This window comes from Primulina tabacum, chromosome 3, assembly GCF_025594145.1.
Source record: "Primulina tabacum isolate GXHZ01 chromosome 3, ASM2559414v2, whole genome shotgun sequence".
Classification (NCBI taxonomy): Eukaryota; Viridiplantae; Streptophyta; class Magnoliopsida; order Lamiales; family Gesneriaceae; genus Primulina; species Primulina tabacum.
The window spans coordinates 49,424,309-49,446,242 of record NC_134552.1 but is presented as its reverse complement, the minus strand read 5'-3'; the positions used below and the strand labels follow the sequence as shown (position 1 = coordinate 49,446,242).

At 38.9% G+C, this 21,934-nt stretch overlaps 2 protein-coding genes across 2 annotated transcripts; one reads left to right on the top strand and one right to left on the bottom strand.

The window, feature by feature from the left end:
* Positions 1-13,429: 13,429 nt before the first annotated feature.
* LOC142538764 (uncharacterized) lies at positions 13,430-18,440 on the bottom strand. The gene is made up of 10 exons (XM_075644064.1): positions 18,203-18,440; positions 17,538-17,701; positions 17,070-17,446; positions 16,849-17,024; positions 16,684-16,790; positions 16,153-16,335; positions 15,509-16,023; positions 15,177-15,274; positions 14,309-14,583; positions 13,430-13,810 (listed from the first exon to the last, which is right to left on the bottom strand). Exons 1-10 carry the CDS (start codon positions 18,438-18,440, stop codon positions 13,430-13,432), a joined length of 2,514 nt encoding a protein of 837 aa, XP_075500179.1.
* Positions 18,441-19,141: 701 nt separating this feature from the next.
* Positions 19,142-21,681, top strand: LOC142541150 (protein PLASTID TRANSCRIPTIONALLY ACTIVE 16, chloroplastic). Its single transcript, XM_075647772.1, has 5 exons — positions 19,142-19,665; positions 19,881-20,336; positions 20,528-20,596; positions 20,826-20,884; positions 21,001-21,681. Exons 1-5 carry the CDS (start codon positions 19,273-19,275, stop codon positions 21,509-21,511), a joined length of 1,488 nt encoding a protein of 495 aa, XP_075503887.1. The 5' UTR covers positions 19,142-19,272; the 3' UTR covers positions 21,512-21,681.
* Positions 21,682-21,934: the final 253 nt, after the last annotated feature.

Genomic DNA, 21,934 nt, shown 5'->3' with positions numbered 1-21,934 from the left:
CTTGACACTAGCATATGTGATGTAAACGCCATGTTTCATTGGTAAGAGCATGAAGATGTCGATTAATACACATGTGTGATCATATGATGATGCACTGAACAACCCTCCCTCGGACTGATCAAGTGGTTATCAATTATCGAGTGACATAGTCCGTGGTTATGGTTGTACACCATTAGTCTTTTGACCCGGGACAACGTAGATACTTTACGTACTAGCATGCACTTTGATCTGTTTACCGACTATATTGAGGGTCATCAGATGACAAGGTTGAGTGTAGTTTCAAAATATGTAGGAGCTAATACGTTGTAGTCGAGGATTCACTATTTTTCTACAGGTGAAGATATCATATGTGATCTTAGGAGTTAATAGTTCAAGAAGTCTTTGGCCAGAGTAAGAAATGTGTTAGGGAAAGAGGTTTTCCTGTTTCCATATATGATGTCACTATTATTACTCAATGATACATCATATCGTTATCGAATTCAAATGTAACTCTCGATATATCAATGGTTGCAGATTCGATCGAAATATATGATTTGAAGGGACTATACTGTACGCTAACGATAACTTATGGTTCTTGTAGATACTATCAGTGATACCTAGGGGATCATGTGGTGACTCTATTAGATGCTCTTGCCATGATCTGATGGGTTCAATTAGGCTTGAGTTCTGACATTCTTGATCAAATGGTTGATGAAAAGAAGGAGGCTATTAGGGTAAGCCCAAATAAGAATAAATGTTATTCTGAATTACATGAAGTTGTGAAACCACAACTAGCTGTATTCCTGAACTATTGAAGGTCACACAAGTATCGGATTATGTGTTCCCGTTGAGATAATCTAGTTCAAGGAGTTGAATTTGGTGACTGTAGTTTGATGGAGATCAAACATATTGCTTATAAATGAGTTTATAAGTTGATTCCATATAATGTAAGATATGGAAGTCAGCTTAACATCTAATTTTGTAAAGAGAGTAGAACTGTCTGTTTTGGTGAAGGAGTTCACAAAACAGCCAAAAATGGATCATTGGGAATTCTGATATTCAAAATTTTTAATTTTCATTATATGAACAAGATTTGTACCCTTGATATATCGGCATTATCGAGTCTGATCATCGATCGTAGTTATAATGAGTTCACAATTATTTTTTCAGTAAATTTAGAATCTATTAATTAAATAATAATGTCAGTAGTGATGACTAAAAATATGTAAAAGGTTCTAATGGAATATTTTAGAGGGGTCCAGAATTTATTAACTAATAAGTTAATTAAGAAATTAAATAATGATTATTTGATTTTACATATATGTCTATACATGTATATGTTTACATGTATATATATATATATATTATGCATTATCAAGAGTTGACTTTGCAGGATATATATAACATGATAATTTTAATTAAATAATGAAAATAGGAATCCTAATGGGATCAAGATTATGAATCCTAAAAGGAAAATTGACTCCTCATGTGATTAGGAATCAAAGTCTATAAATATTTTATTAAGATTCATATGATATACACAGATTTTGACTGACAAAATTTTGTCTCCCTCTTCTCCATAAAGAAATTTTCGGCCTCCTTGAATCTTCAAAAGGAAAATTCCACGGCCACTTCCACGGTCATATCACCTCAGGATGTCTGAAATTCTGACAATCCAGTCTTGACACAAAATTGTTTAAGTTCTGTGGTAGGGTCTAAATAAGGAATCCAGTTTCCGATCTTGGACTTGATTAGGCGAGGAAGATCCGTTCATAGTGATTTACAATAATAACCAAATTAGCTAATGCTGAACTAATTTGATATCCATCGTTTAATACGTAAAGATAAATAAAGTAAAATACCGTATGAATATTATAAATCATAAGACACCTAAGAAACGTTTTGAACGTCGAAAATAAAAATTTTAAACTTTCATTGCGCCTTGTGTATAAGAAAACGTATTCCAACAGAATATTTGTCTAAAATTACCAAAGTTGGTAATAATATTGTTGAAAGGTACATTAGAGATTCGTTCATGTGGAGTCTCATCTTGATATGGATAATCTTAATAAGATATGTGCATACAAGTGATCTAGGTATTTTAAACACTTGATGTTATCAGCATGGTTAGCCAACAATGGAAGAATATCATGCACAAGATATTCTCAAGATTTTATTTCAATTTAAAAAATGTAGAAAATAATTATAATTATTTTAGGATGTACTTCGATGGAATGATTTGACGAAATTTGATTTCTAGCCCAATATTAAATCTATTGTATTTATCCACTCAAATTAGAATGAAAGATTCGAGAGTAGCTCTCTTGTAAGACGGTCTCACGAATCTTTATCTATGAGACGGATCGATCCTACCGATATTCACAATAAAAAGTAATACTCTTAGCATAAAAAGTAATATTTTTTTATGGATGACCCAAATAAGAGATCCGTCTCACAAAATACGACCCGTGAGATCGTCTCACACAAGTTTTTGCCAAGATTCGAAGCCAGTCGTATTTCCAAATATATATATTTGACACCCCAACGTCGATACTGATCGAGCAAAACTTGCAATGTGGAATCCTTAATAAAAATATGATTTTGTATGCTCGCAAATTAATCGCAAGTGCACGATGTCAAGTAATAGTATAATGTACGTGAGTACGAGTATCGTTCCACTGGAGACTGTATTTGACAATTATTATTTCCAGTTATCAAATTTTAGATACAAAATTTGGATTGTTGTTTATGACTACTAGAATCAAATAAACATGCAAATAAAAAGCTTCAGGAATTAAATAATGAGATATAATATCTAGAATGGTTAATTAAAATTCAATGAGAAATGAATTTGTTGGGAATTTCAGTTCACCTACCCCTTATTCATTAATTAATTTGTTCGATAGTGATTTACGCTTCCGACAGGATTTCCTATTCGATTCAACACGCTCTCTCGAGCTATGCCAAACTAACTATACTCAATGAAGTAATTAAATGTCTTTAATTTTTTATCAAAAATGAATCGCATGTCGATATATGAAATCCCCTAGTTTTCGCCCTACCAGACTATGACTATCGGCGCATATCCAATTTCATATGTCTATGTAAATTGTAGATCCACGGACTATGCTACTCGTTCTTATCACAAGCTATTCTCTCGAACTCACTCGCAATATAAAACATTGTTAAAGTTAGCTACGCTCTAACAAAACAATGAAAAACAGTAGCACACTCAAGAATAAAGCAAAAATCAAAATATAAATTAACTAAATCCAAGTTCGGGGTAGGATCCCCTTAAATCCCAACAAATATTTTAGTTAGTTACTCGAATTCATAGTAAAAGTAAACGAAACAATGTTTAAACGATGAATACTAAACAAGAAATACTAGACAAGACGAGATCTGCGAAGAACGATGCCCGAAAATCTTCGAATCTTCAACTCCAAGCAATCTTTCCCAGCTTTTCTCCTTCTCTAGCCTCTTATTTCTGCTGAATGCTCCCATTTTTTGTGCCTCCTCCCCTTCCATATCCTTCCCCATTCAGAAATAAGGGAATAAATCGGCTAAGAATCTTTCCAAAATTACAAGCGCGCTCGGACAGACATAAGTTTCCGCCCAGGCGGATGACTTTCGCAAATCTTGTTCCAAAATTTTAATGGACGCGCCCGGGCGGACATAAGTTTCCGCCCGGGCGGATGACCTTCGCGAAAATTCTTCTTTCTCACACCTTGCAGGCGCCCGGGCGGACATAAGTTTCCGTCCGGGCGGATGGCCTTCGCAGATCTTTTCATTTTCTTCAGTTTATTCGCAATTTCCTGCATTTTCACCCACGATACACATGATCAACAATAAAACATAATATATGCCAAAATGTCAAAAAATGCATGCAATCTAAACGATATGTGCAATACAATGAACTATCACATAATATAAAAAACACGTAAAATTCACCTACATCAACCCCCCAATACTAACCTTTTGCTCGCCCTCGAGCAAAACAGGTGACACGACAAAACGGAATCCGACACAAAGAAGCTCGACAGTGAGTTCATAGTCTCAATTAGCCTCAGCGAAACTCAACATATTCCCTTGCCGATCAATGCAAAAGCACAACTCTTTGCACTTTCCTTGGTCTAGACATTGTTTCAAATAAAACCTGAACGTGTATGTGTGTGTCGTTAACCCTAGCATCATAAATGACAGAGAGATCCATTCTCAACCATTATCAGAGATTTAAATCAGCCTGTTAGTATGAATCTTACTCTCCTCTATTCCTCTGCACTCAGTAATCACAAGCAGCTTCTTTTTTTTTTTGACTGAATTGGAATACAGTAATAAAAGGACTATGTTAGAACCTTTCATTTCAGATTCAAATCCATGTGTTTTACATTTTTAGCAAGGAATAGGATTTCATTCCTTTATTCGGCTCCCCAACACCTTACATCTCCAACTTTAGCCAGCAATAGGATTTCATTTGTAAGGACCGTGTATCGTATTATCGTAAATCCTATGTTGATTATCGATAATTTATGAAATTGTCATGTGATTATGTATATGAGGTATATCATGACAATGGAAAATGAGAAAATAAGTGTTAATAATGAAATATCGTACTAGATATTGATTAATTAACAGAATTGAAGTTGTAAGAACTCGAGTGGAGAAGCCGGACGCCAAAACAATACAAAATCAATATTTTGGACAGAACATGTGGCGCCCGGGCGGTTAGCACAAAATTGAGGCTCGGACAGAACATTTCGCGCCCGAGCGCGGTACAAATCACACTCGGGGACAGAGCGCGAGAATTCTACCACCCAAGCGCGAAGACGATGGTGATAAGAATGAGTTTCCTTCTAAATTTCTTTCATTTCTGGCCGTAGGTTCTAGAGAGAGAAACGAGAGAATTCAGTTTCTATCAGTCGAATCGACTTTGAAACGTTGTCCAAACGCGAAAAAATTATAGATACGGAATCTTCGCATCGAGAGCTTCCTTTTGAGGTAAATTTCTTCTAGTTTCAGCAGCTCTAAATATGAAAGTGTTGGAATAGCATGTATTTGAAGTTGAGATTCCTATATATGGTAGAATAACCGACAAGAAACTCATATTCGAAGTCGGAATTGAATTATGTTATGATTTTGATTTGATATGAATTTTCAAAGTTTCAAAAGATATTTGGAACTTATATTATTGATTTTGGATCATGTTATTAATTGAAATGAATATGTTATTGATGTAGATAGATTATTATACTGATATCTTCGAGCTACATCGACTGGAACGAAGAATTGAGGTATGTTGCGACCGAATAACATACGACATGTATCTGTATTATATGATATATGTTGGATTGGTTTGATTGATTGGAATGAGAATACATGTCTATATGCCTTATTTGTTGAGTTTATGTGGCATACATGACATTGTGATTTGAATATCGATGTATAAAATAAATGTTTTGTTAACACACATCGTTTGATGCATACATCGATACATGACATGCACGTTGAGCTATGATCCTTGGATACCCTGATATGATTTGATTGGATTCTGGGGTTTGTGAACACAATGCTATGTTTAGTATTACATGGCCCTTAAAACATAGACATTTGTGGCCTCGATGATTGATTGAGATCTGGGATTCGATGACGCTTTGTTGACGTTATCATACGAGTATCCCTGATTGAGGCCGGTGTGCCAGCTCGAGCATTGATTTGATAGCGATTCGTTTGATTCTGACATGTGCTCAGTGGATGGGCATTTGACTTGATACCTCCACGACATATATGCATTGCATACCATATATCATTGTTTAGATACTTGTGGTATATATGATGGTTGTTCCATACAGAGCTTTGCTCACCCCCAAGGGGGGCTGTTGTTGTCTTTGTGTGTGGACAATGACAGGTACTCCAGGATATCAGGAGGCCAGAGAGGGTACTTCTGGAGGGAGTCACAGTTTGAGCTGAGGTTTTATGTTTTGTTCCCCGTATATATGTGTATCTATATACCGAGGCATGTCCCGAGGATATGAGTTGTTTGTATATGATTGGTTTTGATTATGTGTGGGCGAGTTTTATGATATGAGATAAAATACTATTTTAGTATTCAAATTATAGAAGAAATATTTTGGGCTCATTGTAAAGAAAATTTAAACTCGTTTTCCGCTGTAAGTAATAAATAACCCTAATCAGATTGTGTTGTAATAATGATTAGGAGCTAAGGGCCCCACACAGAGTGGTATCAGAGCATAGCTGGGAATACTCGATTGAGTCTTGTGTACACTTGAATAGGCACAAATGAATTGTGCGTATGTGTTTGATTTATTTGTATTACTTGCTCCTACTTGATTTAGTTTGACTAAGTTATTGATGAGATTGATGATATGAGATGATGAAATTATGAAATTGATATTGATTTGTGATATTTATCCTCTGATTTGTAGATGGATCTCACAAATGAAACTGCGAGTAGCAGTACTGAGAGGATAGTTGGGCAATTTGAAGGATTGTCCATGGATATAGTGATGGCTCGATTCCAGGATCTAAAACCACCGAGGTTCTTTGGCACTGAGAGTGCAAAAAGAGCAGAGGCTTGGTTAAAGGATATCGAGCATTTGTTTAATATTGTTGAATATTCCAAGGCTCGAAGACTGAAACTTGCTCTCTATCAGTTGAAAGACCGAGCAAAATCTTGGTGGGAAGCCGCTGAGATTGGATTGAAAGAAGCCGGGATTGAAGTCACATGGGATGTCTTCAAGGCCCAGTTTTTGGAGCAGTATTCCTCTCCTTCCTATTATACTACCCAAGAGAATGAATTCAATAGTCTGCAGCAGGGAACGATGACTGTTGCAGAGTATGCTTCGAAGTTTTCTACTCTGTTGAAGTATGCACCTCACGTAGCTGGGAATGCAAAAGCAAAATATAACAGGTTTTGTAAATGGATTGCATTCTGCTTTATATACTTTTGTTGTTTCTGGATTGCCTACCAGCTACGCAGAGGCGGTTGAATGAGCCAAGGCAGCCGAGGCTGGACTCAGGCGAGGAGTTCCACAGTATACTCCTCCACCACCAGTGTCAGCTCAGCAGCCTACATTGCGCCCAAGAGGTAAAAAGTTCAAGAAGACTGGTACTGTTTCTTCGTCTTCTTCGAGTTCGAGTGGATCCCAAAGAGGGAGTCCTGTTATTGCCCCTTATTGTAGTCATTGTGGAGTAAAACATACTATCGAGCAGTGTCGAGGTATGTTTGGTACTTGTTATCAGTGTGGGCAGGAAGGCCATTTCTCTCGAGTATGTCCGAACAGGAATACGACTTCTTCTCAACCCCAGCCAGGATTTAGGGGTGGCCCCAGCATGATGAGACCTGCTGTTCCTGTTCCTTCTTTTCAGCAGTCGAGTGTCCCACGATATCGAGGACCAGGTGGTCAGACTGCTCAAGTTGCTCCTAAAGTTAGAGTGTATGCTATGACGGAGGATCAGGCGAAGGAAGCTCTTGGTGGTATGATTGCAGGTATTTGCATGCTTTGCGATTATCCTGCACGTATTTTATTTGATACAGAAGCATCTCATTCATTCATATCTCATGCATTTGTTGCATCTCACGATATTGAGTGTACCCCATTGTATGATACATTATCGATAGCCACGCCAGCAGGAAAGATTATTTTATCTGAGCAAGATGTGCATAATTGTGTATTGATATATGAGGATAATGTGATATTCTTGAATTTGATTGTCCTCCCAATGCACGACTTTGATTGTATTATTGGCATGGATATCTTGACGACAAATCGAGCTACTGTTGATTGTTTTCATGGAGTGGTTCGATTTCGACCGATTGATGGACCCAAGTGGAATTTTTATGGCAAGGGTTCTCAAGCCAAAATTCTATTGGTATCCTCTTTGGAAATGTCTCGAATTTTGACTAGCGGAGATGATGGTTATCTTATCTACGCTATTGATGTCTCTAAGAATGAGCCTTCTTTATCTGAGATTCCTGTTGCGAAAGAGTTTCCAGATGTATTTCCCGATGAGATTCCTGATTTTTCTCCTCATCGAGAAGTTGAGTTTAGTATTGATCTTGTGCCGGGGACTGTTCCCATATCTAAAGCTCCTTATCGCATGGCACCATTGGAATTGAAAGAATTGAAAGAACAATTACAGGATCTTCTGGATAAGGGATATATTCGACCGAGTGTATCACCTTGGGGAGCTCCAGTTTTATTTGTTCGAAAGAAAGATGGTACTATGCGAATGTGTATCGATTATAGGCAATTGAATCGGGCTACTATGAAAAACATGCATCCACTCCCTTGTATTGATGACTTATTTGATCAGCTCCAGGGTACTTCTGTTTACTCTAAGAATGATCTTCGTTCTGGATATCATCAAGTGCGAGTTCGAGACGAAGATGTGCCTAAAATTGCTTTTCGTACGAGGTATGGCCATTATGAATTCTTGGTTATGCCTTTCGGTTTCACGAATGCTCCTGCTGTCTTTATGGATTAAATGAATCGTGTCTTTCGAGATTATCTTGACCAATTCGTTATCGTCTTTATTGATGATATTCTTGTATATTCGAAATCGAAAAAGGAGCATGCTGAACATTTGAGACTGGTACTTCAAACTCTTCGTACTAGTCATTTATATGCTAAATTGTCCAAATGTGAATTCTGGATAGACAAGATAGTATTTTTGGGCCACGTCATTTCGAGACATGACATATCTGTTAATCCTGCGAAGGTGGAAGCTGTATTGAATTGGCCAAGACCTACGAATGTTCCTGAGATCCGTAGCTTCATGGGTTTAGCTGGATATTATCGTCGCTTTATTGAAGGGTTTTCGAAGATAGCTAAACCTATTACTCAACTGACACAGAAGAATCAGCTATTCATTTGGTCAGATGAATGTGAAGCTAGTTTTCTTGAATTGAAGACGAGGTTGACCACAGCACCTGTGCTTAATATTCCCTCAGGTACCCGAGGACTTGTTGTGTGCACAGATGCATCTGGTAAAGGTTTGGGCTGTGTCCTGATGCAACATGGCAAAGTGATTGCTTATGCGTCTCATCAATTGAAATCTCATGAAACACGTTATCCTGTTCATGACCTTGAATTGGCCGCCATTGTGTTTGCACTGAAGATTTGGCGCCATTATTTGTACGGAGAAAAGTTTGTTATTTATTCAGATCATAAGAGTCTGAAATATCTCTTTTCTCAATCTGATATAAATATGAGGCAACGCAGGTGGATGGATCTCCTGAAGGATTTTGATTGTGAGATTCAATATCACCCTGGATCGGTGAATGTTACTGCGGATGCCCTTAGTCGGAAAGTTCATGATTCTGTTTTAGCATCTGTTTGTGTCGCCAAAGTACACGAGGATATATGTACTTCTGGTTGGACTTTTCACTCGAATTGGAATTCTGTCACTGTCTCAACATTGCAAATTGAGCCGAACTTGATATCGAAAATACGAAAGGCCCAACGAAGCGATGCTTAGATCGAAAAGTCGAAAGAACTTGTATCTGCAGGACATCAGTCTGGATTTCAGATTTCTTCTGATGGTTCTTTACGACTTAATGGTCGGCTGGTAGTCCCTAATGATTCTGATTTGAAATCTGCCCTTCTTTGAGAAGCACATTGTAGCACAGTATTCACCCTGGAGGTCGAAAGATGTATTTGACATTGAGACCTCAATTCTGGTGGAAACGTATGAAGAAGGACATTGCTGAGTTTATTTCGAAATGTCTTGTATGCCAGCAAGTGAAAGCCGAGAGAATGAAACCTGGAGGATTGCTCCATAGTCTCGAAATCCCGAAATGGAATTGGGAACATATTGCTATGGATTTTGTGACTCGTTTACCTCAGTTGCCTAAGGGCTGTGATGCTATTTGGGTTATTATTGATCGGCTTTCGAAATCTGCACATTTCATTCCGTATGAGCGGACTTATCCTTATAAGAGAATGACCCGTTTATACATCGAGAATATTGTGAGACTGCACGGTGTGCCAGTCTCAATTGTATCTGTTCGTGATCCCAGGTTTGCTACTAAATTCTGGGGTAGTTTCCAAGAAGCGATGGGTACGCGTTTGGCTATGAGTACTGCTTATCATCCTCAAACTGATGGCCAGACTGAGCGTACAATTCAAATGTTGGAAGATATGTTACGTGCGATTGTGATGGATTTCAGAATGGGATGGCAAGATGCCTTACCATTGGTTGAATTTTCTTATAATAATAGCTTCCAAACGAGTATTGTTATGGCACCGTTTGAAGCTCTATATGGGAGACGATGTAGATCACCGTTATTCGGGCATGAAATTGGTGAGAGACAATTGACTGGACCTGAAATGATACAAGAAATGAATGATAATGTTCAGTTGATTCGACAGCGAATGAAAGCTGCTCAGGATCGTCAAACGAGTTATGCGAATAAATGAAGACGACCCTTGGAATTCCAGAAAGGTGACAAAGTGTTTTTGAAAATATCTCCCTTTAGAGGCACTGTTCGATTTGGCATGCGAGAGAAATTATCTCCTCGATATGTTGGTCCATTTGAGATCCTTGATCGAGTTGGTGATCTTGCTTATCGATTGGCATTGCCACCAGCTCTATCTGCCATTCACGATGTATTTCATGTTTCTATGCTGAGGAAATATGAACTAGATCCATCACATGTACTTGCACCTGATGAGGTTGAACTTGATCCTTCTTTTTCCTATGTTGAACAACCTGTTCGCATTATGGATCGAAAGGAAAAGATATTGCGTAATAAATCGATTCCTTTAGTTCGAGTACAATGGACACGGCATGGTGTGGAAGAGTCGACGTGGGAATTGAAGAGCAAGATGCGAGATTCATATCCGCATTTGTTTGATTCTCTTCCATCTGCTCCATTGTATTCAATGTATACAGATCCGTTTACTGATTTTAGTTTTGATATGTACTATGACTGGTGACATATATATGTTTGCCAATGTTATGTATATAGAGATGTTTGAGCTTTCGAGGACGAAATCTTTTAAGTGGGGGAGAAATGTAAGGACCGTGTATCGTATTATCGTAAATCCTATGTTGATTATCGATAATTTATGAAATTGTCATGTGATTATGTATGTGAGGTATATCATGACAATGGAAAATGAGAAAATAAGTGTTAATAATGAAATATCGTACTAGATATTGATTAATTAACAGAATTGAAGTTATAAGAACTCGAGTGGAGAAGCCGGACGCCAAAACAATACAAAATCAATATTTTGGACAGAACATGTGGCGCCCGAGCGGTAGAAAATGACCGCCCGAGCACTAGTGTAGCACAAAATTGAGGCTCGGACAGAACATTCCGCGCCCGAGCAGTAGTTTGTGACCGCCCGAGCGCGGTACAAATCACACTCGGGGACAGAATGTCTCGCGCTCGGGCGCGAGAATTCTATCACCTGAGCGCGAAGACGATGGTGATAAGAATGAGTTTCCTTCTTAATTTCTTTCATTCCTGGCCGTAGGTTCGAGAGAGAGAAACGAGAGAATTCAGTTTCTATCAGTCGAATCGACTTCGAAACGTTTTTCAAACGCGAAACAAATTATAGATTCGGAATCTTCGCGTCGAGAGCTTCCTTTTGAGGTAAATTTCTTCTAGTTTCAGCAGCTCTAAATATGAAAGTGCTGGAATAGCATATATTTCAAGTCGAGATTCCTATATATGGTAGAATAACCGACAAGAAACTCATATTCGAAGTCGGAATTGAATTATGTTATGATTTTGATTTGATATGAATTTTCAAAGTTTCAAAAGATATTTGGAACTTATATTATTGATTTTGGATCATGTTATTAATTGAAATGAATATGTTATTGATGTAGATAGATTATTATACTGATATCTTCGAGCTACATCGATTGGAACAAAGAATTGAGGTATGTTGCGACCGAGTAACATACGACAGGTATCTGTATTATATGATATATGTTGGATTGGTTTGGTTGATTGGAATGATAATACATGTCTATATGCCTTATTTGTTGAGTTTATGTGGCATACATGACATTGTGATTTGAATATCGATGTATAAAATAAATGTTTTGTTAACACACATCGTTTGATGCATACATCGATACATGACATGCACGTTGAGCTATGATCCTTGGATACCCTGATATGATTTGATTGGATTATGGGGTTTGTGAACACAATGCTATGTTTGGTATTACATGACCCTTAAAACATAGATATTTGTGGCCCCGATGATTGATTGAGATCTGGGATTTGATGACGCTTTGTCGACGTTATCATACGAGTATCCCTGATTGAGGCCGGTGTGTCAGCTCAAGCATTTATTTGATAGCGATTCGTTTGATTCTGACATGTGCTCAGTGGATGGGCATTTGACCTGATACCTCCACGACATACATGCATTGCATACCATATATTATTGTTTAGATACTTGTGGTATATATGATGGTTGTTCCATACGGAGCTTTGCTCACCCCCAAGGGGGGCTGTTGTTGTCTTTGTGTGTGGACAATGGCAGGTACTCCAGGGTATCAGGAGGCTAGAGAGGGTACTTCTGGAGGAAGTCACAGTTTGAGCTGAGGTTTTATGTTTTGTTCCCCGTATATATGTGTATCTATATACCGGGGCATGTCCCGAGGATATGAGTTGTTTGTATATGATTGGTTTTGATTATGTGTGGGCTAGTTTTATGATATGAGATAAAATACTATTTTAGTATTCAAATTATAGAAGAAATATTTTGGGCTCATTGTAAAGAAAATTTAAACTCGTTTTCCGCTGTAAGTAATTAATTAACCCTAATCAGATTGTGTTGTAATAACAATTAGGAGCTAAGGGCCCCACATCATTCCTTTATTCAGCCCCCCACACCTTACATCTCCATCGTTCTCTTTTTTAATGCTGCTGATAAATACCTCGATTCAAGAGAATATAGTCAACCTCAATTCACACCTTCAAACCTCTTCGTTCCCCAGTTTGGTTTTAAATTTTCACCATCTTATCATGCATGCTTCTAGTTCTAACATTCGTGCAAAGAGAATTCAATGTTTTAAATAAAACTTCATGTCTTCACCACAGTATGTGTTAAAGAAATGCGAGTACACGACAGACAGGGTATGTCTCATCACCTTTTAATCATCCTTGGCTAACAAGTTCTATTTCGAATACGACACACATACCAATGCAAAACAACTAAAACTAAATGTCAACAAATAAAACCAACAGAGCACAAAAAAATGAACACACAAAACAACACTAATCCACCCCCAATACTAAAGTCGAGCAGTGTCCCCAATGCAACAGATGATAGAAAAAGAGACAGATAGTGCAAAACAAAATGGATGCAATATAACCGAAGCTTGCAACAGAAACATAAATAAATAAAATCATCTAAACAAAATGCAAGAAATAAAAGAAGGGACAGAAGTGACTCCCCTCTCAATGATCAGCCTCCTCGTACTCCTCCGGGGGAATGACGCCAGCTTCTGGCTCTGGTGCATCGGCATAGTGAAATTGAAACGGCGGTGGGAAGGCTGGCATAGGTGGTGGCATAAGGGTCGGGTCAATACCACTGTGGCTCAGGGACAGACACAGCATGACATCAGTAGTAGTCTGATATGTCTGACTTACAGCCTGCCACTGTAACTGATGGTCGGCTAATGTAGCAAGTTCGTCCATCCGGTCATGAAGAAGGCGATGTCGAGGTCGCGGGGCCGGTGGTAGGGGCTGTTGTGGTAGTGGATCGAAAGTCAAGCCGTCCCATATAGCCGGAAAATTGACTTCTTGATGCTTGGTGAAGGTGGTGAGACAAGATTTTACCTGAAATTTGCATAAAAAAATGATTTGAGTGAGATTGAGAGAGGAGGAGGCGAAAATCAAAGGGAAGAGGGTAGGGTTTAAATGGGGGAATAGAAAAAAAAAATCTGTAGGTAAAACTTCAGCGACCCGCCCGTGCGGACATAAGTTTCCGCTCGGACGGATCACTTGCGGCTTTTTGAAAAGGGGCGCGCCCGGGCGGATGTAAATGTCCGCCCGGACGAAAGCTCTACGGCTTTTTTAAATTTTTTTTGAAAAAGGGACGCGCCTGGGCGGACCTCTTTTGGTGCCCCCCCTTAAATTTTTTTTAATAAAAAAATAGAATAAATAAATAACGAAAATAGTAAAATCGAAATAAGTAGGGAGAAGAGGTAATTTTCAATTTATAGTAGAGAGCTAGACTGTCGGTCGGTTTCAGTTCGGATTGTCTTGGAACCGGGAGATTCCAAGTTGTGGCTCAACTGTGCCACCCATGTAGTACTTTAGTCGCTGGGCATTGACCGTAAATGTCCCATCCTTTCCATCTTGCAATTCTACAGCTCCCGATGGGTAAACTTTAGAAATCACGAATGGACCAGACCATTGCAACTTCAATTTTCCGGGAAATGGTCGCAACCGAGAGTTGTAGAGTAGGACATTTTTGCCTTCTTTGAATTCCCTTTCGATGATTCCCTTGTCATGAGCCCTCTTTGTCTTTTGCTTGTATGACAGTGCGAGATCATATGCCAAATTCCGGAATTCCTCCAATTGATCCAATTGAAGCAGACATCGTTCACCTGCATCAGTAAAGTTAAAGTTTAGTGCTTTTGTTGCCCAATATGCCCGATGCTCTAACTCTACAGGTAGATGACATGCTTTACCAAACAATAACCTATATGTTGTAGTGCTTATAGGTGTTTTGAAAGCAGTCCTATATGCCCAAAGAGCATCATCTAACCTCACTGACTAGTCTTTCCGACTTACGCCTACCACTTTTTCCAAATCCGCTTGATCTCTCGGTTCGAAACTTCCACTTGACCACTCGTTTGGGGGTGATAGGGCGTAGAAATCTTATGTGTGACACCGTATTTGTTCAAAAGTTTTTCAAAGAGTTTGTTGCAAAAATGGGTGCCACCATCACTAATGATTGCTCGTGGTGTCCCAAACCTGTTAAAAATATTTTTCTTTAGAAATTTCAAGACCACTTGAGCATCATTAGTGGCATATGCTTCTGCTTCTACCCACTTAAACACATAGTCAACCGTCACCAAAATATAATTTTTCGTGAACGAACTGGGAAACGGTCCCATGAAGTCTATCCCCCACACATCAAAAACCTCACACTCAATGATATTATTTAATGGAATTTCATGATGGTCAGAGATGTTACCTGTCCGTTGGCATTTATCACAGGCTGGCACATAAGAACGAGCATCTTTAAAGAGGGTTTGCCAATAAAAGCCATATTCAAGTACCTTAGATGCCGTCCTTGTTGGTCCAAAATGACCACCTACCTCACGGTCATGGCAATAGTTGAGAATTTGACCAAACTCTTCCTCTGCAACACACCTTCTGATCATAGAATCTGCACATATTTTGAACAAGAAGGGTTCCTCCCAAAAATAATATTTCACGTCTGAAAAGAATTTGTTTCTTTGGTGAAATATTAAATTTGGGGGGTGGGGTGAGCCTATAACAATAAAATTCGCAAAGTTTGCAAACCAGGGACACTTTTTCACCACTAGCAGCTGTTCATCCGGAAACCAATCATCTATCTCATCGTTTTCACAATTTTTACTAACATGCTCTAGTCTAGAAAGATGATCAGCTACCACATTTTCTACACCTTTTTTATCTTTTATTTCGATGTCAAACTCTTGGAGAAGTAATATCCATCTAAGCAATCGTGGTTTGGCCTTTTTCTTAGCAAGCAGATATTTAAGGGCAGAGTGGTCAGTAAACACAATTACTTTCGACAAAACAAGGTATGAATGGAACTTGTCAAGTGCAAATACTAATGCAAGTAATTCTTTTTCAGTGGTTGCATAATTTAATTGTGCTTTATCTAGAGTCTTACTTGCATAGTATATAGTGTAAAATACCTTGTTTCGCCTTTGGCCAAGGACAACACCAACCGCAGTATAACTGGCATCGCACATGACCTCGAAGGGTAGATCCCAATCTGGTACCACCAAGACAGGAGTCTTCACCAAGCGCTCCCTCAAATCCTCGTATGTCTGTAAATAGTTAGAATTAAATTCAAAAAGCACATCTTTCATAAGTAAGGAAGATAGAGGCTTGAAAATTTTTGAAAAATCTTTTATAAAATGTCGATAAAATCCGACGTGGCCTAGAAAACTTCTAACTCCCTTTATGGATGTCGGAGGTGGTAAGTTCTTGGTAACTTCCACTTTTGCCTTATCCACCTCTATTCCATGCTGTGATATCTTGTGCCCCAACACTATGACTTCTCGTACCATAAAATGACACTTTTCCCAATTCAGTACCAAATTCGTCTCCTCACATCTCATCAACACCATCTTCAAATTCTGCAAACAGTCAAATGTTGCACCAAAGATAGAAAAGTCATCCATAAATATTTCAAGAAAGGTTTCAGTCATATCATGGAATATAGCAGTCATGCAGCGCTGAAATGTAGCAGGGGCATTACAAAGACCAAAAGGCATACGGCGAAAAGCAAAAGTTCCATAAGGACAAGTGAAAGTGATTTTCTCTTGGTCCTCAAGTGTAATAGTGATTTGATTATACCCCGAATACCCATATAGAAAACAGTAAAACTCATGTCCCGCTAGTCTCTCTAAAATCTGATCAATAAAGGGGAGGGGAAAGTGGTCTTTATGGGAAGCATCATTTAATTTCCTATAGTCAATACATACTCTCCACCCCGCAGTCCTCGTGGGAATAAGTTCATTCTTTTCATTAGTGATCACCATAATCCCACCTTTCTTAGTGACACATTGAACATGACTTACCCATGCACTATCTGAAATATGATAGATAATACCTGCATCGAGAAACTTAATATTTTCGGCCTTCACTACCTCTTGCATCTTTGGATTGAGTCATCTTTGAGGTTGCACGAGGGGTGAGTACTTTTCTTCCATTAATATCTTGTGCATACAGACTGATGGATTGATCCCTTTGATATCCGCCACTTTCCATGCAAATGCGCTCTTGTGCGCTTTCAAGACTTTCAGCAGTTTGTCCTCCATCACATCTGTCCAGGAAGAAGAAATAATCACAGGAAGTTTATTGTTCTCACCTAGATAGACCGTTTTCAGATGTGAAGGTAATGGCTTGAGCTCCAGAGTTGGTGGCTCCTCTAGGCATGAATTCTGAGGGATAGTCTCTTCGATCCCCCAAGTCCTCTAATCTCATCCTTATTGGCCTCTTCCATTGCTGGTTGGTATTGAGGTATGCCACTATCTCGGCTTTCTCTGCATCCAAGTCATCTTCTCGTGATTCAGTAGTGAGATTGGCTTCCAAAGGGTCCCTAAGAGCATCCTGCACATAGTTAAACACAAGAGAATCAAAAACATCAATTCTATAACAACTATCAGAATGCAGTGTGTGCTTAAGTGCATTAAAAACGTCAAAAATAATCTCTTCTTCTCCCACTCTCAATCTCAACTTCCCTTCCTGCACATCAATTAGAGCTTTGCCAGTTGCAAGGAATGGTCTCCCCAAAATCAAAGGCATCTGTTTATCCTCAATAACTCCTCGTGGATACTTGACAGATCCTCAATAGCACATCCTCAATAACTCCCCGTGGATACTTGACAGATCTGTTTGCTAGCTGTAAAGACATCCTCGTTGACTTAGGTTCTCCCAATCCAAGTTTCCTAAACACAGACAAAGGCGTAAGATTAATACTCGCACCAAGATCACACAAAGCTTTATGAAAAACAACATCACCAATCATGCAAGGAATAGAAAAACTCCCTAGATCCTTAAGTTTCGGTGGGATTCTGTTTTGCACCAAAGAAGAGAAATTTTCAGTTAGATTAACCGTCATGTGATCCTCCAATTTTCTCTTGTTTGCTAAGATGTCCTTCAGAAATTTAGCGTAGCTTGGTATTTGTATCAGAGCATCAGAAAAGGAAATATTGATGTGCAATTTCTTGAATACTTCTAAGAACTTACCGAATTGCGCATCTAATTTCGCCTTTTTTAATGCTGTAGGCATATGTGGAGGGATAATAATTTTAGATTGTGCAGTGGGTATTGGTGTAGAGTTAGAAGACTTACCTTTGGATGTCACCGTCTGTTCCTCCGGTACTTGACTTCTTTCCTTTTCCTTGGACTCTAAAACTTTCCCACTTTTCAACTCAATGGCCTTCACTTGCTCTTTTGGATTAGTCTCTGTGTTACTTGGCAAGGTGCCCGACTCTCTACTTGCTATCATCTTTGCTAACTGTTCAATCTGATTATCTAGCCCCTTTATCGATGCATCTTGATTTTGGAGTCTAGTTTCAGTGGACGAGATAAACTTAGACATCATTTGCTCCAAATTAGACTTTTCTTCTTTAGGAGGGTCAGATCTGTATATCGGTTGTTTCCCATATGTTTGTCCTCCTTTTGGTCGATTCTGACTGTTTTGGCCACCCATGAGAAGTTGGGATGTTGCCTCCATCCAAGATTTGTATGTATTCGAATACGGATCATTCCTTGGACGGTTTTTGACTCCCACTTGATTCACTGGTGCCCCTTCTTGCACATAAAAAGGACCACTATCTTGCTTTTACTTAATATAGTGTTCTCCTCCGCATTTTTCACAAAATATCTCTTGAAGACGCATAGCCGTGCCGCCCATATTCAAGCCGTCCAATTTCCTGTTCAAGACATCAAGTTGTGTAGTAATAGCGGAAAGATCAGTTACCTGGTGAACTCCTGCACTTCTTCGCTGGTTGTTCCTTTCAGATTGAGGATGATAGCTGCTAGCGGCCATCTCCTCCAATAACTCATATCCTTCCTCAGCAGTTTTTCTCAGTAGGTTTCCACATGCAACAACATCTATCATAGTACGATATGTGCAATACAATGAACTATCGCATAATATGAAAAACACGTAAAATTCACCTACATCAGATACCCTCCGACAAATCCAAATTTCGTAGATAATTATTGATCTTCAGTTATAAAAAGATTTTTGCTCTCATTCTAAATGTGCAAAATGGACAAGGATATAATAATAATCATAATAATATAATCATATAAACGTCTGGTGAGCAATTTTTTGTCCGGATAAAGCACAAATCACGTGGCTTCATATGATTGGATTTCAAGAAGCTTCATGTTCCTTTCTTGCCACCCGCAGCACAAAATTTTGATGATATACATCTCAAAAATCCTCGCATTAGGATAAAATTCAGATTGTTTTTGCGTGAATGGATGGGGCAATGAATCAAAACTCGTGAAACGCTTTTGATTCTTTGGAGTAATTTTTCCCTCCTCTTCACGGGTTCATGGCTCCATTCCAGCTTGCTTCAAATTCACTTCTTCTTACCTGTACTCCTCACCGCACGTTCATATTCAAGAATCCAAGGCTCTCCGTGTTTGCCAAAAAGGACGATGATTCTCCGGCGATAGATACGGGAAATTCGACCCCTTTCCGTTTCAACTTCGGAAACTTGCCGAATGTGAAGTCAATAGTTCCAGCGGCAGCCCCGAAACCGTCGTCTTCTGGGTTGAGTTTCGGGCGGCGGAAGGACCCGGGGACGGTGTTTGTAGCTGGAGCAACTGGGCAGGCTGGCATACGCATTGCGCAGACGCTTCTGCGGCAGGGTTTTAGTGTCAGGGCCGGTGTGCCTGATATTGCTGCTGCACAAGAATTGGCACAATTGGCTGTCAAGTACAAGGTTAGCTCATTCTTTTGATGTATTTGTATTGTCGGTTTTGAGTGAGATTAGTTGTTAGGGTGCTTGGTTTGTCTTTTCTTGTTGAAAAGTACCAAAATTTTTGGCTAAAAGTTGGAAAGTTCAAACTAAAAATTCTAGATAAGATATGAGTGTGTAGGTATGAAAATTGTGTTACGCAAGCCAGTTGGTATTTAATACCTGCATGCCTATGACAGATCGTATCCTTCGATGAATCGAAGAGGCTAAATGCAGTTGATTCCACTTTCCAAGATGCAGAATCGATAGCCAAAGCAATCGGGAACGCTAGCAAAGTTGTGGTCACCATTGGTCCAGCGGAAAATGGTCCAACCTCCGAGGTAACAGTTTCTGATGCCATACAAGTGATTCAAGCCTCACAATTGGCAAATGTTGGTCATGTTACGATAATATATGATGGAACTCCCTCTGTTGCCTCAACTTACAATGTTCTTGATGGCATCACATCGTTCTTTAGCAACATATTTTCGAGAACTCAGCCCCCGACAGTAGTTGAACTTCTGCAAAAACTTGTGGAAACCGACTTTAGTTACACCCTCATAAAGACAAAGTTGACGGAAGATTTTTCACCCGAGAGGTCGTACAATGTCGTAGTGTTGGCTGAAGGAAGTGCTACCGGACCAAACGAATACAAAGTAATGTAATGTATTCAATTGTTTTCATTTCTTTTTTTTTTTAAGAAAACATCTGGGAAAATCCAGCTTTCAGCGGCTGAGATTGCAAAGCTTTTAGATTTTCCAATGGATCGGTTTATTTGTTTGTCTGTTTTTATTTATTTAATTTCTGAACACCTTTTCTTTGGTTCTTTTTATGTCCTGGTAAACAGGTAACAAAAGCACAGATAGCTTCAGTGGTGGCTGATATTTTCTCGAATACTTCAGTTGCAGAGAATAAGGTTATTTTTATTTCTTGTTTATTGTTGTATTCCTAATTACAGCGCCCTTTATAAGGTTGAATAATCATAAAGGCATTCCTTTACGAGTCTTGTGTCTTATTTTCAAACCGTGCATGACTAAAACTTCTCTTATGTTAGACTATGTGTGCTTCAATTTCTTCATCTGACTCTCCATGTTAATATCATGTTATTGTACTATCTAATCTTTGGAGTTTGATGCAATATTTAGGTTGTTGAAGTTTACACCGATGCATCAGCATCCGCAAAAGCTATTTCTGAATTTTTCAGGTAATCTTGTTCCCTATTTTACGTCAACACAATCATTTTAGAAGATCCCTTTTCATCTAAAGATTTGGCAGCGACTAGCTATCATCAAATCCTTTATGAATAACTGTTTCTGACAGAGCCGTTCCAGACGATGGTAGAAGAAAAGCTTATGCAGAAGCACGAGAAAACGCAAAACTCGAGGAAGAGGCTACCAAAGCAACCGAGCAAGCCGCAGAAGCAGCCAATAAGCTAAAGGAAGAAACTTCAAGTGAACCTACAAAAGCTCAAAAGAGTGAAGAACCAGATGCTGGGCCATCAGTCGAAAACATATTCGACAAAGCAAAAGACATCACGTCAGGTTTTAACTGGGAAAAGTTTAGCTCACAGCTTAAAATAGCTGCTCAAAAGCCAGAAGACGAGGAGCCTAAAGTTCAAGTCGCCACTGTGCGGGGACAAGCTAAGGCTCGCTCTCTCCCTTCCCTCAAGGCAGTAGTGAAGTCTCCTCCTGCTCGGCAGCCGCCCCCTCCTCCAAAATCCAAGGTTGCTGCTAAACCTAAAGCGAAAACACCAGTGCCGCCCCGTACCGAGACACGCAAGTTTTTTGGTGGGCTGTTTTCTCAGGAAACCATCTATGTTGATGATGCCTAGAAATGTAAGTTGTTAAAATTTAAGCTCAAATCTTGTTGAATTTGAAATGAATCCAAAGAGGTGTAGTGTATAGAGAGATATCTTCGGTAACATGTATTTTCTAGCCTGTAATCTTAAATTTTTTGTTTTTGTATTTTGACGTTATCATTGATCAATCCCTATTCTGTTCATAGCTTTGTGTAAGAATTTTGCCTGAGATTTTGCTCAATCCATTTGACTAGTTTAAGTTGTTCTCGATGTTATGGTTGAGCCGCCCGCTTTAACGAGAACCCGCACACTGAAACCAAGAAATATGAATATAGAAAATATTTCAACCATTCTCTTTTTCGTAAATTTCTAATCCACCACAAAAAATTTGATAATTGATTATTTTACAGGAGTTCAAATTATAAAATTTGATACAAAAAACGGACTTCTACTTCA

Excerpts from the sequence above, each read along its gene's own strand:
- LOC142538764 (XM_075644064.1), bottom strand. The coding sequence starts at position 18,440 with ATGGAGGCAACATCCCAACTTCTCATGGGTGGCCAAAACAGTCAGAAT. Across the intron at positions 17,702-18,202 it reads GTTAGCAAAGATGATAGCAA|CTTTGTGTGATCTTGGTGCG; the intron begins GTAGAGAGTCGG and ends TTTTTCATAAAG. Across the intron at positions 14,584-15,176 it reads TGATAAATGCCAACGGACAG|GTGAACGATGTCTGCTTCAA; the intron begins GTAACATCTCTG and ends TTACTGATGCAG.
- LOC142541150 (XM_075647772.1), top strand. The coding sequence starts at position 19,273 with ATGGCTCCATTCCAGCTTGCTTCAAATTCACTTCTTCTTACCTGTACT. Across the intron at positions 20,337-20,527 it reads CCGGACCAAACGAATACAAA|GTAACAAAAGCACAGATAGC; the intron begins GTAATGTAATGT and ends CCTGGTAAACAG. Across the intron at positions 20,885-21,000 it reads GCTATTTCTGAATTTTTCAG|AGCCGTTCCAGACGATGGTA; the intron begins GTAATCTTGTTC and ends TGTTTCTGACAG.